The sequence below is a fragment of the Polyodon spathula genome, chromosome 8 (assembly GCF_017654505.1).
Source record: "Polyodon spathula isolate WHYD16114869_AA chromosome 8, ASM1765450v1, whole genome shotgun sequence".
NCBI classification, from domain to species: Eukaryota; Metazoa; Chordata; class Actinopteri; order Acipenseriformes; family Polyodontidae; genus Polyodon; species Polyodon spathula.
In genome coordinates this window covers 7,054,017-7,072,438 of record NC_054541.1, presented here as the reverse complement: position 1 = coordinate 7,072,438, position 18,422 = coordinate 7,054,017, and the positions used below count along the sequence as shown (strand labels likewise).

Sequence of the window (18,422 nt, the reverse complement as noted above, 5' to 3'; positions counted from 1 at the left end):
GCGGTGCAGTTTAAAAGTGTAATTACCATTATAATAACTACTTTCCTGCAAGTCCATTCTCATTTTGCTGTGGGTTATTTGGTGCTATTTTGGCTGACATCATATTGTAGATTCCCTGAAAGCTGAAACAGAGGTAAGAACATTAAAGATTTGGTTTACATTGCACATTTCCTAAGGGGGAACTGAGGTAAATTTGTACATCAAGGCTCCATACATCTTGATGTAAAACACAAATATATCTTGATTACTTCTGCTGCTATAGTTTTATTGTGTTAAATAATAATATTTTTGTTGTTTTTTTGTTTCAGATTTTTCGACGAGCTGACAAGAATGGTAAGATTATTTTTTATCTGAAGAGTTTGTTCATTCCAGTTTTTCCTGCGGAATTAGTTGAGAGAGAAAAGCTCGGAGTTTTATGTTTAAAAATGTAGAATCTCAACATTCATGAGGTGCTGTTGTTATTCTACAAATAAGGATGTCGCAGTAAGCAATCAATCAATCAATCAGTTTAAATCTCAAGTAAACAACTGTGTTAAGATCTGCCTCTGATTAGCATTGAATCATAACAGCGCCATTTGCACAGTCATTATGTCTTTGGATTGGAATGAATGCAAGGATGGATTCCAAAATGAGATCTGCTTTAAAAAGTAATTCACTGTATTGAAAACTGTTGTGGTTTAAGCAAAGATAAACCAATGAGTATTACTGAGTCCCATGTTAAACACAGCTGTGCTTAAATAAGCTAGAGCGATTGCGGTATTCCTGGTTACTGGTAATATGACATCATTTTCTATCTGTACTGTGCCTGCTTGCTTCCAAAAAATCAAAATCAGTACTATACCATATTAATTGTACTCAAATAGGGATGGAAATAAGACTGCCATTACTTGGCAGTTTCATCCATTCCTGATTTTATTATGAGTTTAATAAGACACAGCTTGTTACCAAGACACTGTGTCTAATTAAGCTCATGTTAAAACCTGGAATGGGTAAAACCACTATGCAATTTTTTTCATCCCTGTCAAGTGCTGGTCATTTTTTCTTGTCAATTTTTTTTGTAATTAGACATGATATATAAAAGCTAGTCAAAATACAAGAAAATACAGTGCACCTAGAGTGGAATGCTTTATAAATTGAGGCCCTTGTGTTTAAAGAGGATTAAAGGCCCTAAATTGTTCCTTCAGGCTGACGCTGAAATGTGACCAGCTCTGTGCGCCAAACTAAGATGAATAACATTATACATTAAACCAGCACTCAACCACTGCAGCACAAGCCTGGCAGATTACAAAATGATGCTGTTTCAAATGTTCCGGGCCTATGCTGTCAGTCTGCGGAGACCTAAAACTCTCTAAGACATTATCAGAAATTAAATTATTTTTTTTTTTATTTTACATCTGGAACACCTCACTCTGCCTCTTTAGAAGAGGTTTTAATGAGGTTTCCTTTGACAAGTTAATTGGTGTGTTTTCTAAAGTGTTCTCCAGTTTCAGTCTCAGTATTTCTGGTTGAACTTTAGCTTTGGAATAGCCTGTCTCGACTGAAAATAGCTGCCACTAAAATTAAGAGAATATTTACTCTAGTAGGGTAAATATTCTCTCCCTTTCTCTCCAGTCTGGGAGACTTTGTTTTTTTAATGGTGCATTTGACTAATTTTCTCTTATGGAAGAGAACAAGTGAGAAGGAGCTATAGACCTCATTAACTACAGCCAGCAGCAACTGGAATGGAATTGATTCAGAAACGACAATCAATCAGTGGTTCATCATAATGGTCGTCATTCATAATGGTTCATTCTGTTTTGTTAAACCAGAGTATCACTCTTCTATTAAATTTATGTTTTTGCATTGTCAGTAGGATGTAGAAATTTAATTTAATTTTTCAATTTTACAGTTTGTACAGTTTCCACCAAAGATTGTTCATTGACTGTTACCATAGAAACTGACTGAACGAATTAATCTGTAAATGTATTGGGTGTGAATGTGTTTTTCCATAACTTGGAAAAGAGATCCAAGGAAAACATACAGGTGATTCAATACAGAGTTGAGTGGTTTGGGTCTTAAAAATCAAACCGCATCTTTAACTGTTGCTTTCAATTGACTGAAGCACGGAGACGTTCTAATTTTAAATCCCACATTGCACAAGCCCATCAGCTAAGATCAAGAAACAGATTTACAGATGGGGTCATGAAACTAAAAAAACAGTAACTGTGCAATGCATCGTTTCTACTGTTGACGGCTTTTGATAGAGGCAATTCCCTGTCTAAGGATTTGCTTATAGAGCTGCTGATACAATGTGACAGATCTAATAATGAAGACAGTGGTTGTCCTTGGTGAGGTTGAATGTAGAACCAGTCCAATTGAGTCAGCAAATTTGTGGCAAGGGAAATATCAATTGAAGAGGTTATTAAAACTCCTGACGAATATAGTTTCTTAATCAAACCAAAGACCAAAATAATTCTCCAATATTTTTTGGTATTTTTTACTGTCTTGTTACAATAATGCTACATTGAAACATTCTGCATATTGAATACGTTCCTTATGCTAATATCTGAAATCTATACAGCGACATATACATTCAAAATATGAATCCTAGCAGTGTTCAATGTTATGCCCTTCAGTTTCCAAAGTTACCAAGGCTGTCCTGTTGTGTTGTATCATTACATCTCTGCTGAAGAGAAATCACTAAGAAAGAAAGACACCTGTTCAGGATTGTCTTTTTTCTGGGCAGATTCTAGTAAAACCAGCTCAAAACACTACTTTGTTTGAATTCTCTATTGAGTTGCATGCTTACATCCTGAATTAGTGTGTGGAGGAATGACCCTAGGGAATAACTGTAGGGGATAGATTTCACAGATTAAGAGAGACAGCTTTCTGTTTAAAAGGCTTGCATGGTATGTATAGATTTGAATAGTTGCTAGATGGCAGAGCTGAGAACTTAATTTCCCCTAGGCACTGCTAATTTTCTAAGAGAAAAAAAGGAAGAGAATGAAACATTAGTGGGAATACAATGCAACAGATTTTCACCAAATTGTAATAAAAAACAAAACATGTAATTTCCAGTGTCAGTCTTTACGATATTCCAGTTATGAAGCAGTTCGCAGAGACTGTACCAATCATACTCTCTGATCTTTAAGAAGTTCAGGTCCCCGGGGAAAGCATGTTGCTCGCTCTGCAGTATTATTGGATTTGGACAGAAAAGATAAACTAATAGCATAACTGTTTCTGCAGTCCTGTATGATTGTTTCTTTCTTCCAAACTCATTGTAACCTTGCCAACAGGGCTTTAGCAGAAATATTGCAACATGAGCACGTTTGTGTCGAAGCCCTTTGTTCTAGTATAGGATTTTGACTGGGATTTGCACAGTGGCTTGGCAGAGTTTAGCTGTATTGTAATTGCAAATTGGATTGCATTTTTAAGATTCCTTGGATAGCATGTTGAACTGATTTCAGCTACAATTATTTGATTATTGATTATCATGGCTTTTAACCCTCAAGGACACGTTGGAAAACTGACTTTCCTGGTAACCTGGGGTCCAACCGGACCCAAGCAATAAAACATCATATAACTAACAACTGTAGTAAGTGAATGAATGGACATGTGTATATGAACACTTTATTTTGCTTTTCCTTTTCGTCAAGTCATCAGTTAGTATAATGTGTTGTTTATGCTATGCAAAATGGATGACGCCCAATGCGCACAGCTTTCTCCCTAGCAAGTGAAGGCACCACTGTTTTCTGATCACTGATTTCCATTACATGAGAGTAGATGTTGAACTTCATGCTGATTTGAACTTGGCTCTCGCCTAGATAAGCACCAACTAAGATGTAACTTTGCTGAAAACTAATGTGATCCATCTGTTTCTCCATCCATTTGCATTGTTTTCCATCTGATGATGTAGATATCCTTCTATCTGGTGTTGATTGCTGAAGTGTAATGCTGGCTCCAGGGATGAGCTCATTTTGCCTCCCAGGCGCATTAGCACACACAACAGCTGCAATGCTGGCTCCGGGGATCAACCTAGTGCGGTCTCCCCAGCGCATCAGCATGACATCCATCTGGATCGAGCTAAGTAGGGTAAATCTCTGGGGTCTTCAAGTGGGCACCTTCCATCCTCTGTGTTTCGTTGACTAGCCCACGACACCTCAAGAGGGCTCAACAGTGGTTCTGGTGTCCCAGCATCACCCCCCTCCATCCCCCAATCAGCTTAGACCAGCTTACTTACCTGTACATCAACGTTGCTTTCTTTCTATTGTGCTTGAGATCCCCATCCAGAATATTTCCGTCTCAACCACAGCTAGTTGCTGCTCCTTTCTGCTGCTTCAGATAAGTTCTTCACTATGCAACGCAACTCTTGGCCACTGAACCCGACACCTCTGAGAAACCGGATTGTAGAGTGTGCCACCTGGGTAAACTCGGACTCTCCATCCTCGCTGTTCCGCTTCAGCAGCTAGTTGAGCATACTGAAGTTTCTTCCTCTCATACGCCTCATCCACAGCATCTTCCCATGGCACTGTTAACTCTACCAAATGAACAAGGCGTGCTGATCCAGACCACAAGACAATGTCTGGTCGAAAGTTAGTGGTGGCAATCTCAGGTGGAAAAATAAGCCGTTGACCAACATCTGCCAGCATCTTCCAGTCTCTAGCAGCTTCCAGTTTTCCTGAGCGAGGCTTGATTTTGACATCTTTTCTTGGTGGTTGCTCTCCTGGATGAAGGAATATTGTCTTTTGTGTGTAATGCTTTGATGGAACTGGTGGCAACTTATTGGTCAGGTTATGCTTGTCTTTCAATGCTAAGGTCAAACATCGCAGCACCTGGTCATAGCACCAAGTAAACTGCCCTTGGCTAAGACCCACCTTACATCCTGTCAAAATGTGCCTTAATGTTGCAGGTAATGAACACAAAGGACATGAGGGATCCTCACCCACCCAGAGGTTTAGATTCTGTGGTGATGAGAGAACATCATATGCTGATCTGATGAGGAAACTGATCCTGCTCTCTTCCATTGTCCATAGGTCTTGCCAGCCGATCTTGCGTTGTTCCACTCTATCCCATCTCATCCATTCTCCCTGCTTGGCCTGGGAAACGGCCTTTACACACCTGATCCTCTCCTCCTGCTTTTGCACCTCATTGACTACCAGCTTCCTCCGTTGAGCCGGGGTTGCCTTGTGCCAGAACTGAACACAATATTCAAGATGAGGTCTTACTAATGCATTGCACAGTTTTAACATTACTTCCTTTGATTTAAATTCAACACTTTTCACTATATAGCCAAGCATCTTGTTGGCCTTTTTTATAGCTTCCCCACATTGTCTAGATGAAGACATGTCTGAGCAAACATAAACTCCTAGGTCTTTTTCATAGATTCCTTCTTCAATTTCAGTATTTCCCATATGATATTTATAATGCACATTTTTATTTCCTGTGTGCAGTACCTTATACTTTTCCTTATTAAATATCATTTGCCATGTGTCTGCCCAGTTCTGAATCTTGTCTAGATCATTTTGAATGACCTTTGCTGCTGCAACAGTGCTTACCACTCCTCCTATTTTTGTGTCGTCTGCAAATTTAACAAGTTTGCTTACTATACAAGAATCTAAATCATTAATGTAGATTAGGAATAGCAGAGGACCTAATACCTGGTACTTTCTGTTTTCTACATCTTAACCACTCCCTAATCCATGTACATGTGTTTCCTTCTGCGTTCAGATTGAGAATTAATCTTTTATGCAGGACTTTGTCAAAAGCTTTCTGGAAATCTAGATAAACCATGTCACCCGGCCCAGGGGATTTGTTTATTTTAAGAGCTCCTAGTCCCTTTAACACTTCTGCCTCGGTTATACTAAAGTTATTTAAAAGTGGATAGGAACAGGTTGACATGTGGGGCATGTTGTCCGTATCCTCCTTTGTAAAAACTTGTGAAAAGTAATCATTTAATATATTTGCTATTTTTTTCTTCGTCTGTGATTTTGACATTTCTATCTCTTAGACATTTAACCTCCTCTTTGAATGTTCTCTTGCTGCTGTAATATTGGAAAAACATTTTGGAATTGGTTTTAGCCCTCTTAGCAATGTTCATTTCTGTTTCTCTCTTGGCCTTTCTAACTTCCTTTTTGACTTGCGTTTGCAGTTCCATGTACTCTTTCTGTGTACTTTCTTTTTGGTCGCTTTTTTTAACGCTCTGTAAAGTGCCTTTTTTCGCTGAATATTTTTTTTAATTGATCTATTAAATCATTTTGGCAATTTAATTTTACTTTTAGATTTGTCTACTTTAGGGAAGTAATTGTATTGCGCCTCTAATACTACATTTTTGAAGAACAGCCATCCTTTTTCTGTGGATGTTTTCTCTATTTTACTCCAGTCTACTTCTGTTAATCTCTGTTTCATACCTTCATAGTTTACTTTTCTAAAATTGTTAACCTTAGCTTTAGTCATTACTTTTGGGGTTTTAAAAGCACTTTAAATGAGACCATGTTGTGGTCTGAGTTTGCCAGTGGTTCTCTGACCTCTGTTTTAGTTATTCTGTCTTCGTTATTTGAAAAGACTAAATCAAGCCATGCCTCCCCTCTAGTTGGTGCCTTGACAGATTGTGTTAGGAAGCAATCATTTGTCATTTCCACCATTTCAATTTCATCTGTCGTGTTCCCCACCGTTTTTTCCCATTTTATATGGGGGAAGTTGAAATCCCCCATTAGTATGGTTTCTCCTTTGCTACACGCATTTCTAATGTCATTGTATAACAGATTATTTTGCTCACTGTCTGAATCTGGCGGTCTATAGCACGCTGCTATTATTATGCTCTTTGAATTTTTGTCCGTTATTCTGACTTTGTCCGTTATTGATTTGGCTTTATTTTCTTTGTCCAGGTTTAACACCTGGGGTTCAAGACTGTTTCTTATGTATAGCGCTACCCCTCCACCTCTTCTGTCTTTCCTATACAGGGTATACCCACATATATTATATTCGTCCCCATCACTCTCAGACAACCAAGTTTCTGTAACACCTATCACATCATAGTTACTTGTTAGTGCAGTAGCTTCAAGTTCTAAAATTTTGTTTCTGATACTTCTAGCATTTAGATAAATACACTTAATGGTTGTCTTACATGAGTTGTTGTCCTTGTTTTGATGCGGTCTCCCTTCTGTTTTTTTGTTGATTTCTCCCCCCTTCCTTTCTAGTTTAAATGCTTCTGAACCTGCTATTAGTAGGGTGTCTATATTGCACTGTGACTATATGCCTCTGACCCTGTTATTCCAAACGATCAGGGACATAACCTGATTCCAAAAGATCAGGGACATAACATTGACAGTTTTCCAGCATCAACACATAAATAGCAACTGTCACTTCATTTGAAATGAAGTTTCTGTGTTTACATGTAATGGTATTTATGTATTTATTTATCTTTCAAATGTGTGTGTGTGCAGCTGGGGAATGACTAACTCTTTTGCATACAGAATAGAATGCTGTACACCAGACAGCAAAGTGGCTGAGGGGAGCTTTTATTTAGACAGAAGTGTAAGAATATAAGCTCTGTACTTCCAAACTCCCTGTATATCCAATCTAAATAATAGAGTAGGTAGCAGAATGTCTTTTGGGAGCAGTAACACTGTTCATTAGAGAGTAAGTGACTTCAGTTGTCATTCTGATATCTGTTTTTTTTTTTTTTTTACATTACCCTACGCTCATGCTCAGAAGTTCTGGGTTATTGTCATTTTTCTCTGTCTGCCATTGAGCTGCTTTGAGCTTGTCTTGGGAACCCCAAGTGTCTTCTTTCAAGTTACAGTGTGACAGCTCTGCAATTAAAACTGTCCTTTACTAGACTTTGATTAAATTTCTTACCCCTACTGACAGTGGGCAGTCCTTCATGTTCAATTTGGGGCCTCTGGAAACCCACTAAGTCCCTCTTCATGTATAATATTGAATTTACTTCTGTACTGTAGGTTCGCAGTGCGGTTTTATGTCGACTAATCTGCTGTTCTTATTTGACTTCTTTAATTATTGACTATCCAATTCCCAGAGCCTTGTACATGTGTGAATCTCTTCTCCATCCTTATTGAACAGGAAAGTGTAAAATCTTTACACAGAACGCATTGTTCTGAACAATACAAGGAGGTCTAATTACTTTAATAAATCTGGGACCTCGAATTGACACAAGTTAATTCGCTTGCTCTTGTATGGTACATGTTGATTCTACATTCTATTACGAAGATGTTTCTCCATATAAAATCTGCTTGGATCTCAGGATGGAGTTCTCCATGAGACGGAATGAATGGGGGTTGCTTTTCAATGCAGCTTGGTTTTTTGCCACTAACAGTAAAACATTTACTTTGCCCGTAGCAGAAAGATTCAGGTGATTGATCAAGGTCTGGGCACCAATTTCAAAGGTGAATGATTTCATCTGATCAGATGATAGAGAAAAAGAGCTTTGATCATTTTTCAACCTGATTCAGCCAAGTTGGTTTGACAATGTTTTAATCCTTTTTTGAAAATGAGCATACAGTACACTGAGTTGGTGACCCAAATTACAGAGCAAACTTTTTAATCTCTTGAATTTTGCCCTTTATGAAAAGCTAGTCTCCTCTCTCTGTTATTTAGATATGATTACTGTCCCAAGGCAATGGAATGTGGTACCATGATGTTGAACCGGGCAGGTACCATGGATAGCGAACAGTGACAAATAAGGTTGCCTTTTCAATGATGAAAAAAGAAAAACATTATATCAGACGTGCCTCTTACCACTGAGCTACAAATTCATGACAGCTGTACATGCAGCAGCTGTCAAAGTGCAGTAGCTCTGTTTCATACCATAGATTGGCAATAAACCATTACATTCACAGAAATAAGCATATACGCCAAAATACCTGCCCTGCATAAACACATTGAAATAAATAAATTGTGAAGCCACGTAATTGTCATTTCACCCATTCAAGCTAATAAGAGTGTATTTCAATTGCTTCTGTAAGTTTTCCAAGATAAAGGGGGGGGGGGGGGGGGTGGTTGTGGAGGAGGTGGTTTTGGAAGAGATAGTGTTGAATGGGGAGGAGGTGGTAATTCGAAAGCACGGCAGGACCGAGTTTATAGGCTGATGGGAACTTGACGGTAATTTGATTGTCATTCGACCATTTAATAAATGCGATGTACTAGGAACTTATTAATGATACTGTAGACTTCCTCCACGAAACATCACAAGCTTTATATTACGTTTCAAGAATGTCCCATTACAATACTTTCATGATGTGTGGTTCTTTTATGACCATTATTGTGTGAAGCACTGTTATCACTGAGTGTGACCCCAGTTGGGGAGGTGAGATTAAAAGCTCTAGAACTGCTTGTGCAAACAAACTCTTCTGTTCAGTGGTTGATATGCTCCCTTGGACATGAATGACAGCCAGTTCATTGCCATCCTTCACCTTGCATTCATGGAATTTATTACATTTAGTAGCTACAGTATTTGTAATTTAAGAGAACAGCAGTGATTAGTGATATGTCAATAATTTTGGTCAAGATCTTTGGCAGCATTTTTTGCTGATGTTGTTGCAAAAGGTGATACCCCATGAGCCCACAGCATTGTCAGTGCTGGCACACATTGCTGGTTGCCCAGTTTCTCTGAAGGAAAATTAATATCTGTGAAACGGCATTGATTTTATTTTAACATTGCTATTTTAGCACCATGCGTGCGACAGGTAGGACAACATGAGTATCGCTGTTGATTCTTTCACCACACAGAGCAGACTTCCCTCCTGTATTTCCAGCACTGCCTCATTTGCGTCAAGATCTTAACGACAAAACCGCTGGAAACAGTGAATTAATTGAAACTCACGCTGACACAAATAACCAGCATGTTATGTTCAGGCTGACAGCCTGCATCCTGATTTAGCTGTCAGTGTCACAACACCAGGAGACTGAAGTCTGGTGGTCCCAGGTCATGATATTACTGCTAACTGACTGTGTTAACTTCATAAGATCACAACGCGTGGTTGGGCAGGGTAAAGTAAGGCTGGTAATATGAGTGGAAATCATTTTACCGTGTTGTGCATGTTAGGGGCTATTACTGGAGAGGAGATGGGTTGCGGTGATAGGCAAGTTTCAAAGAGAGAGGAAACTTGTTTCGCTAAAACTGCCACGGTGAAGTAAAAGCAAACTGAACAGTCTGCAAAGTTGTACAAAAAAAGGCTAATAATGTAGGAAGCAGACACTAACAAATTATTATTTAAAACTGAACAAATTTAATTAGATTTATTAGATTATTATTTTTATTTAATTTACTTTTAGACATCAGGAACACAGCCACCAAAAGGTAGTTCTCCAGAGTTGGTTACCAATAGCTACAGAGCTCCTGGGAGATTTGAACTTGGTATAGCGACAGGAAAAAACAGATGGTGGCAGAACGTCCACCATATTGATTCATGCCATGATAGAAAATAGCTTGTGCTTGATGTAATTCTGAAAACATGTTGCCATGGAAATAAAATGGGAGTAGGGTGGTCAATTTTTGTACCGCTTGGGTTGGTTTCAAAACTAAGTGATAAAAAAAGCATATCTGCTAATAGTGAAAAGAAGCAGGTAGCTGCCATCGACTTGGATACAAATGAACTGACTTAACAAGGTATTAGATTTTTAACTGTTTAACCTCATGACATCGCAGCTGCATAGACAACTACGTTCTTGAAAACACTGTATGAATCTAGATGAGTGTCTTTACCGGATATGCGCTAGAAGCTAGTATTATCAGTTGAGCTCTATCAGCCAAATTTAAGTCGCCCCTGAATTCAAGTCAAACGCTGTATTACCGTACGTTAGAGTTAGTCACCAACTGTATTACAAATGAGATAAGAAAATATGTACAGCAGTCATTGCAGTTTATGGTGGATGGAAAAGGGTAAATTACCTTTAACTTTATTTCAGTCAGTTTTATTGTCTCCCTTTGTTTAATTTGGCCAACGCATCTTTCTAACCCAAATTCACCTTTAAAAAGTGTGACTTTGTTTTGAGTAAATACAGTAGGACGTGCTGGAGATAGTTAGACCCCTGTATGACCATACAACCTGTATTTAAGCAAATACACTATTCTTTCATTTATTGCAACTTATATATAAATATACTGTACATATATTGCATCTATTTGCTTTTGTTCTAGATGACGGGAAGTTGTCCTTTGAGGAATTTAAGACATATTTTTCAGATGGGATCCTCAGTTTAGAGGAACTGCATGAGTTGTTCTACACAATTGACAGACGTCATACCAAGTAAGTGCTGATCCAACCCTAACCAAATTGCTTTTATTGTTTTTCATGCCAGAAATCAAGGTAAAGAAATACACCCAACAACATTCAAGGATGAAAACAACACTGCAGGGAAGATTTGAATTAAAGGAACAGTCTTTAGAGAGAGGAAGGCGGTAGACCATCTGTGTCTTGACAAGCGATCTTTTCCTTCCTTCCTCGGATGTTAATTACACAACATGCTTGAGAGCTTACTGGCATCTCCTCATTCATCCGTTCACACAAGCCAACAGGCTCAGAGCTACAAGAACACTTACATTTGTCCATTGCCAGCTGTCAGAGGTGTTTTAAATAGAAAGCATCCATCTTTTGGCCTGTATGGTTTCTCTCATTGTGTGAGAGGTGCTGTGGATTGCAGTCCTTCTCTTGCTCCTATCACTTTAGTCAAACCGTTATCATACAGCCCGTTGACAACCCAGGCCTTATGATCATTGCCATTGTTTTTCAGGTGCAATCCTGGTTAAGAAAGCTATTTAATCCTTCAATGTGGTGTTGCCATACGTGGTAGATCATGTCCGTGCACAATACACTAAACATTGACATATTTGCACAAAACACAGATTTAAAAACAATGCATGGGTGACCAGGGGACTGTCATTGTTCATAAAAGCATGGGTGACCGATGAATGGGCTCCAACGAGACTTAGAACTGAGGTCCTGTGAGCTTCATGCATGCTTGAAATAAAACCAATGATTGATGCTAGCACCCTGGCTACAAATCAGAATGAGGTTTGGACACAGTATAGGATGTGAGGCAATTCCCTCAACTAAGGATTTTGATTGCCATGCCTCATTAACAAATGCAATTTCAGTGTAACTAAATCAGGGGACAGTCAAAACAATCCGGTAAATGACACACAGAAAAACCAAGGATATCCTGAGCATATTTATTTGTGCCTTTTTATGAGAAATACTTTTACATACAAATGACTGTATTTATTTTAACGTTCTGGCTCATATTGTGTGTAGAAGAGCCTACTAGTCAAAGTCCTAAATCAAGTTCAAGATAAATATAACCTTCAAGTATTAAAGTCATTGCCCTTCAAAGACAGAAGAGATGCTGACACTCCTGTCTTCTGCCAGCACATGCTGTACCAGAGCCTGGCAGGGGTTGGCTCTTAGGCCTCCCCTGTGAGCAAGACATTCTGAGGATCAGCAGTACTTAGTGACAAGAAGTCAGACAAGGGTTGCATCTTACATTACAATTAAGACAATCAGAAACAAAAGTCAATTTACCCTTTGTCTGTCAGCCAACCACAGTCTTGGCTGTGTTTAAAAGCATATTACAGATGCCAGGAGTAGGAGGCTCCAAAGGTTTAATAGTTTTCTGCTTGCTTCCCCCTCTGCCTCCTGTTTTGTGTACCAACTCTGTAATTCCTTATACAATTTCCATGCTTTGAACTCAAAGTGTGTTATTTTTCTAGGTTGTTTAAAAAAAACAAAATAAAACAAAAAAATTTCAGAAAGCCCAAGTTTGAACGCTTAAGTGTTTTGTATCTCAACATAATAATAGTTGTATGTGGAAGGTCCTAACTTTGACCCCAGACTGATTCCAGTTTACAGCTGAATTGATCTGGGTGCTGTAAATCTGTATTACGTTTTATAAGCCAGCTAGGCAGGTATCCACCAAGGAAGCAGTCAATGTGTGTGAAGGGTATGAAAGTGACTATTCTAACATTCTTCTGCTATTCGACTTATTCCCATTTAGACTATAAGTTGCCCCTGGGTATATAAAAAAGTTTGGGTACAAAGTCAGTACTTGAACCCTGGATCAAAAAACTGAGGATCTGGCTTGAAAATCAGTGAGATTCTTAGATCCCAAGTAAAAGCTGCCTGTGAAAATCCAAGGCATTTCCTGCTGTGGTCTTTAGTGGTTAAGATAGCAGAGGGGTCTCAATTGCTGTTTACCACACCATTAGTTGGGGTTTGGGAAGGCATTTCATCCAGTATGGTCTGACTCTGATAATGCAGACTGCGATGCTTACATTGAAATCAGAGCTGATGTGTAGATGTGATGTGTTTTTGTTAAAAATATCCATAAGAACTCACATCAAACAGGCTTCCTAGTTAGCTGAAAGATGGAAATTACTTTCAGTTCCAGATGTGAGCTGGAATTATTGACTTGGAAATGAAGGACCCCATGGAGTACAGCGCTTGGCTGTGCATAGGTAGTGGCTGATAGAAGTCACCTCTGGAGAACCAAGCTGTTCTCTACAAAATGCAGCAAGCGAAGGTAACACAGCCAATCTGTCCTTCGCTGGATATGGGAAACACCTCTCAATCCCTTGCTAATACATTATAAGTCAATTAACATCAACAGTGATGTGTCAAGCTTTAATCTTACATCTGTACTGAATAAAAGTGCATCGCTGAGGAGCCAGGTCTCCCATGCATCTTATTTATTCAGATTTAGGATGTGAAGTTCCAACCCCCAGGTCACTAAGACTTCTAAAGCAGACATGATAGGACAGATAAGACCGACGTTCCCACTTGTTCAAGTGTATGATCCCTTTTATGGGTAACTTGTTCAGTGTTTTTTTTAAGGACATCAGCCGTGTGTCACATTTCGCAGCTTGAAAGGACTTTTATATTGAAAGAAGCCTCTTTCAGTTCAGTACTAAAATCAATAGAACGTAATGCAATTTCCGATTTAATGCAAAAACTTCTCAAGGTGCCGTACAAACCCGAGGGGAAAGTCTTCCAGGGCAAATAGATCTGTTGTAAGATGCTATCTGAAGTCTTGGACTGGGGCTGCATCACATACGCCTTTAGGAACTGTGTGCTTTCGTCGGCATCCAATTATTTCAGCAAAATAAGGAAAAGTTTGGTATGTTGCCAAGGTACACCAGTGTGGGGGAGAGAAATTACACTCCTTTATAAATGAAAAAAGGTCTGTAAACATGTATGAATTGTATAATGGTGCAGCAGTAGAATGTATGATATCACTTCTTTGTAAGCATTGAACCAGTCAAACCAGTAAAGTTCATTAAACCCCCCTTCTACTGTATATGATGTAGGACTGCCCCTCGCTTATGTGGAGCCAAACAGGCAAACCATGATTTTACAGTGCATGATTAATCTATGGACAAAGCATGTTCCGTGGGAATGTCAGTCAGGTCCATTTTCTGACGGTAAATGATACACAGAAAGACCAAGGATATTTGATATTTGAGGGACATTCCACAAATGGGTTTTGATTAAATTAAATGTAGAATATTGCTTGAACAAAGACCTTGTCTACAATGTCCTGCTAGATTAATCTGTGGCTGGGTCCATCTTCACCAGTTTGACTCTTCCATGATCTAGTAAAGCACCTCCAACAGTGGTAAGCAATTAAGCTGGTATGCCCAGGACGCAACAGAGACTGTTTTTTTTTTTTTTTTAGAAGATCTGTTTTGGAGTCATAGCTCCCCCTTCCTTCCCCTTTGGCTGATAAAAGACAAAAGCTTTTACGTTAATACCTTACGATGTGAAATCGTGATTTGCCATCTCTGGATCTCATTAAGCCCCCTCAGGACGATTTTACACACAGACTCCATGGCCTCCCTTTCAAAGTAAGGTTACCTTCGGGAAGCTTTGAGCAGACTTGAGTACAGATTCCTTTCATTTCGTTTTTCTTCTCTTGTCTGTTTCCTTTACAGCAATCTGGACACGGGGAAGCTGTGTGGTAAGTGTGCAGTATTTTCCTTTGTGATGTTTCACCCGTTTTCTGCCTTCTTTTCGTTTCACTGATGTTGCTGTAGCAGGGTGAAACTGGTCAATATAAAAGAGTTCACAAAAAAAAAAAAAACGTTTCTTTTCTTTTTTTTTTCTGTTCCTGTGAAGTTTATGCTCATTTGCATTTAAAAACCCTGCTTATCAGAGACACTCCAGCTGGCCTGTTTGTGACTGGGAGGCAGTCGACACAGTGGGCGAAACTGAGATTTTTTAACTCTTCCAGGAGGCTTTCTCAACACAGCATCATAATGTTTGTCTATTTGCCTTAGGGGTTACGTATTGATCAACTTATATCCCGCTGAGATTTTTTGAGCATTTTATAGTTCCAGGAAGTCCTCTGGTATGGCATCAGTGTTTAATCCCAGGGTAAACAAGGATAGTTAGTTGATCCAGGGTGATTCCCCAGTGCTGTAAAATTCTCTATCTGGGCCTTATTCTGACAGGGTATAGTTTGATCAAATCAACTCTTTAGTTTCTTGTAAATCTTGCCTTAGAATGTCCTATATAAGTGTTTTGAAGTTGTGTCTGATTAATAACATTTCTAATTTGTCCACAAACTGTTATTAATCTTATATTTGTTCTACATGTCTACACAAGCCAATTAATTAGCACCACCTGCAGTCAATTAGTCCACTTGTAATACTCCAAGCCAATTAGCACTGATTTATGTGCAATCAATTTCTAACTTTAAATGTGCCTGAGCCTCAGAACTAGTTAATCTGAAATGCACCTTTTCTTTTCAGTCTCAGCACTGAATGAGTCAGTCCTTTGAATGAGATAAAGATAAACGTACCCAGTAGCTTGATGACTTGGCAGGTCAATGATACACTTACATCAGGGGAACACTGTGTAAGGAACAAAGTAGTAAAGCTACAAAACTGCTGCAAAAGTGTAGTTAAGCTATTGGTTGACAAGGGTTACAGTAACATAACAGTTACTGTACTACTTGGCACTGCTAAATGACCACTTTACCACTTGGAACTTAGAAAATTAAATTACAAATGTTTTGCACTGAAAGAGACACTTTTGTATGAATGTTTATCATTCATTTTTCTTAGTTTGTTTTGGTGTTTCTAAATGTACCACTATAGAGTGTTTTATAGTTATGGATGTTGTCAAAGTAGTGGCTGTCAAAGATTGTCTGGTGGCTGTCTGACCGTGTTAGACCAAGCAGGAAACGTATTTATTAAGATAAGTGGCAGGCCTACATCTGCAGAAATTTCTAAAGATTGCATTTCTGTAGGCACTCAACCAAAACAAGGGTTTGTTATGGAAGTCCTGCACTGATATTCAGCTTTAGTGCAAGTTTGTCAAGTGGTTCTCAGCCTTGCACTCTGGAGTCCTCCTTGACAGGCTGATTATCCAGGCAGGATCTCCCCTTGCTAAGGCAGGTTGATTTCCGCCTGGCTTTTACTCTGCTCTTGTCTCTTTAAGCTGCTTGATGCTTCTCTTTGCATCAGGATGGCTGCAATCTTCAAGCTAATCCCTTTTTGACCTATTTGGTAGTCCTAGTCCATGTTTCCTTTTTATACATATCTATTTGATGCATTGGAATGTGTGTATGTCCAGCATGTATACATTCATGGCTCCTTCTTATTTCAATACTGATAAAAGTTGTATTTTATATATATAATATATAAACATTAGGCAAGTAACACTAGACTAGCCGATTGAGAATATGTATATGCAGTGCTTCTCATTTACCTGCATAAAGCAGTCCTTGTACCATGGAATCACTTATAAATGGTCGTGGCAAAATACAATTCCACCAGCACATTCATTCTTGGTACAAATGGAGTACAATTTATTTCAGTGTGGATAAACAACAAAACCAAATTAAGAAAAAAACACGCAGCTACCAGCTCAGAGCTGCTCAGGGCTTTGTCAGAGAAAACCTTGATTCCCAATGTCACTCTTATTCCCCAGTGTGTAGCCTAAAGAACATGTGTGGATATTATTTATTTATTTTCCTATGGCTCCAGCCTCACGTAGCCGAAAAGTTCTTGAAATGAAGAAACCTTTTTGCTGCTGGGTCTTATTTACCCAGCTGCTAGTTTTACAGAACTGTTATTTGCAAGCTTTAATTTTGTATACATGGCAATCAAACCAATCAAAAGAAATCGAGCATGCTGCTTCTATTTCAGATTACTTCTCTGAACACCTCGGGGAGTACCTCGATGTTCTCTCTGCTTTGGAGAAGTTGAATGTCACAATCTTAAAAGCTCTGGACAAAACAAAAGAGGTAAGTGGAAATTTGGTTTATTTCATTTCAGAGCAGCATTTTTAATAATATGTTTTGTATATGTGTGTGGCAAACTGGTTGATTGTACACAGGTGCAGGAGTGATGCAGTGCGTGAAAGAAGCAGACGGAGATAATTTTAATCCCATTTGGAAGTGTTTTTATTTTGTGATTCCAGGTCTGGCGACCAAACAATAATTCCCTGGCAGTACACACCAATGTGTACAGCATGGGGTATATAATGCAGTAGTCCCAAATAATAAACAATATCTGTCCCACAATGATACAAACAGTCACCAGCCCTGAATGTGAGCAGTAGTGCTCATGATGGGTGATACAGGTTTATACTGTAGGTGCTGTGTTGTCCGGTTTAGTGCTGGCCCTTGGCGACAGCTCCAGAACTGTGTTAACGTACAAGACAAGACATTTACAAACAAACAAAACAACACTCACGATTACAGATACTGTTTCTGGTTTTCACTGCCCTTCTCGGTTCTTACTCACAATAAACCAAAGCAAAGAAACAGATTACAATTCTCTGTCCACTTTTTATGCTGTCACATATGACCCCGTGGTAAACGAGTGTAACCGCCTCTCCAATCTGTGGCTGCCATGTCGTTTCCCTTCTGGGTCAATGCGTTCTTGCAACGGAGTCTCTTCTTCTTCCAGACTGACCGACTTCCCGACCCTGGGAAAGAACTGTCAGACCAAAGAACTCTGTTCTCGCTGCTTATTGCCCTCACAGTTCGGGAGGGAGATTTCCAACCAAGAATCATTGTATTTCTGTCACAATGTGTTACCAGTTCTAACAGTGTTGTGAACGCTACATTTCGGCTTGCTTATTTATGGGACTCAAGGTGGCACACAGACTTGGGGTCAATCAATGGAGTGTATTCCAATGATCTAAATGATGGTGGATGTAGTTCCTTTAAATCACTAAAATTAAATCACTTTATTATGACATTATTATGACATTTTAAATGGAACATTTCTTTCAATAAGCGTAGATGTTCAGTGAACCTTTGGGCCAGAACAACAGTAACACTAGCTGAACTGATTTTGATAGTTTTAGTTCCAATGCCAAACCTCCCAAGTAATTAAATCTAAACCACAATGTACAACATGCTTATTGATACATGAGTCACTTTGCTCTTAAATTGGATTCATAATGTTATAATAATGTTAG

General features: G+C 39.0%; 1 protein-coding gene across 1 annotated transcript in view; it reads left to right on the top strand.

The window, feature by feature from the left end:
* LOC121319262 (N-terminal EF-hand calcium-binding protein 1-like) overlaps positions 1-18,422 on the top strand; it is a 39,473-nt gene that overhangs the window by 7,995 nt on the left and 13,056 nt on the right. Inside the window, exons 2-5 of the mRNA XM_041256509.1 lie at positions 309-333; positions 11,135-11,243; positions 14,921-14,946; positions 17,141-17,238. Coding sequence (XP_041112443.1) covers positions 309-333; positions 11,135-11,243; positions 14,921-14,946; positions 17,141-17,238 — 258 coding nt within the window. The remainder of the gene's footprint in view (positions 1-308; positions 334-11,134; positions 11,244-14,920; positions 14,947-17,140; positions 17,239-18,422) is intronic.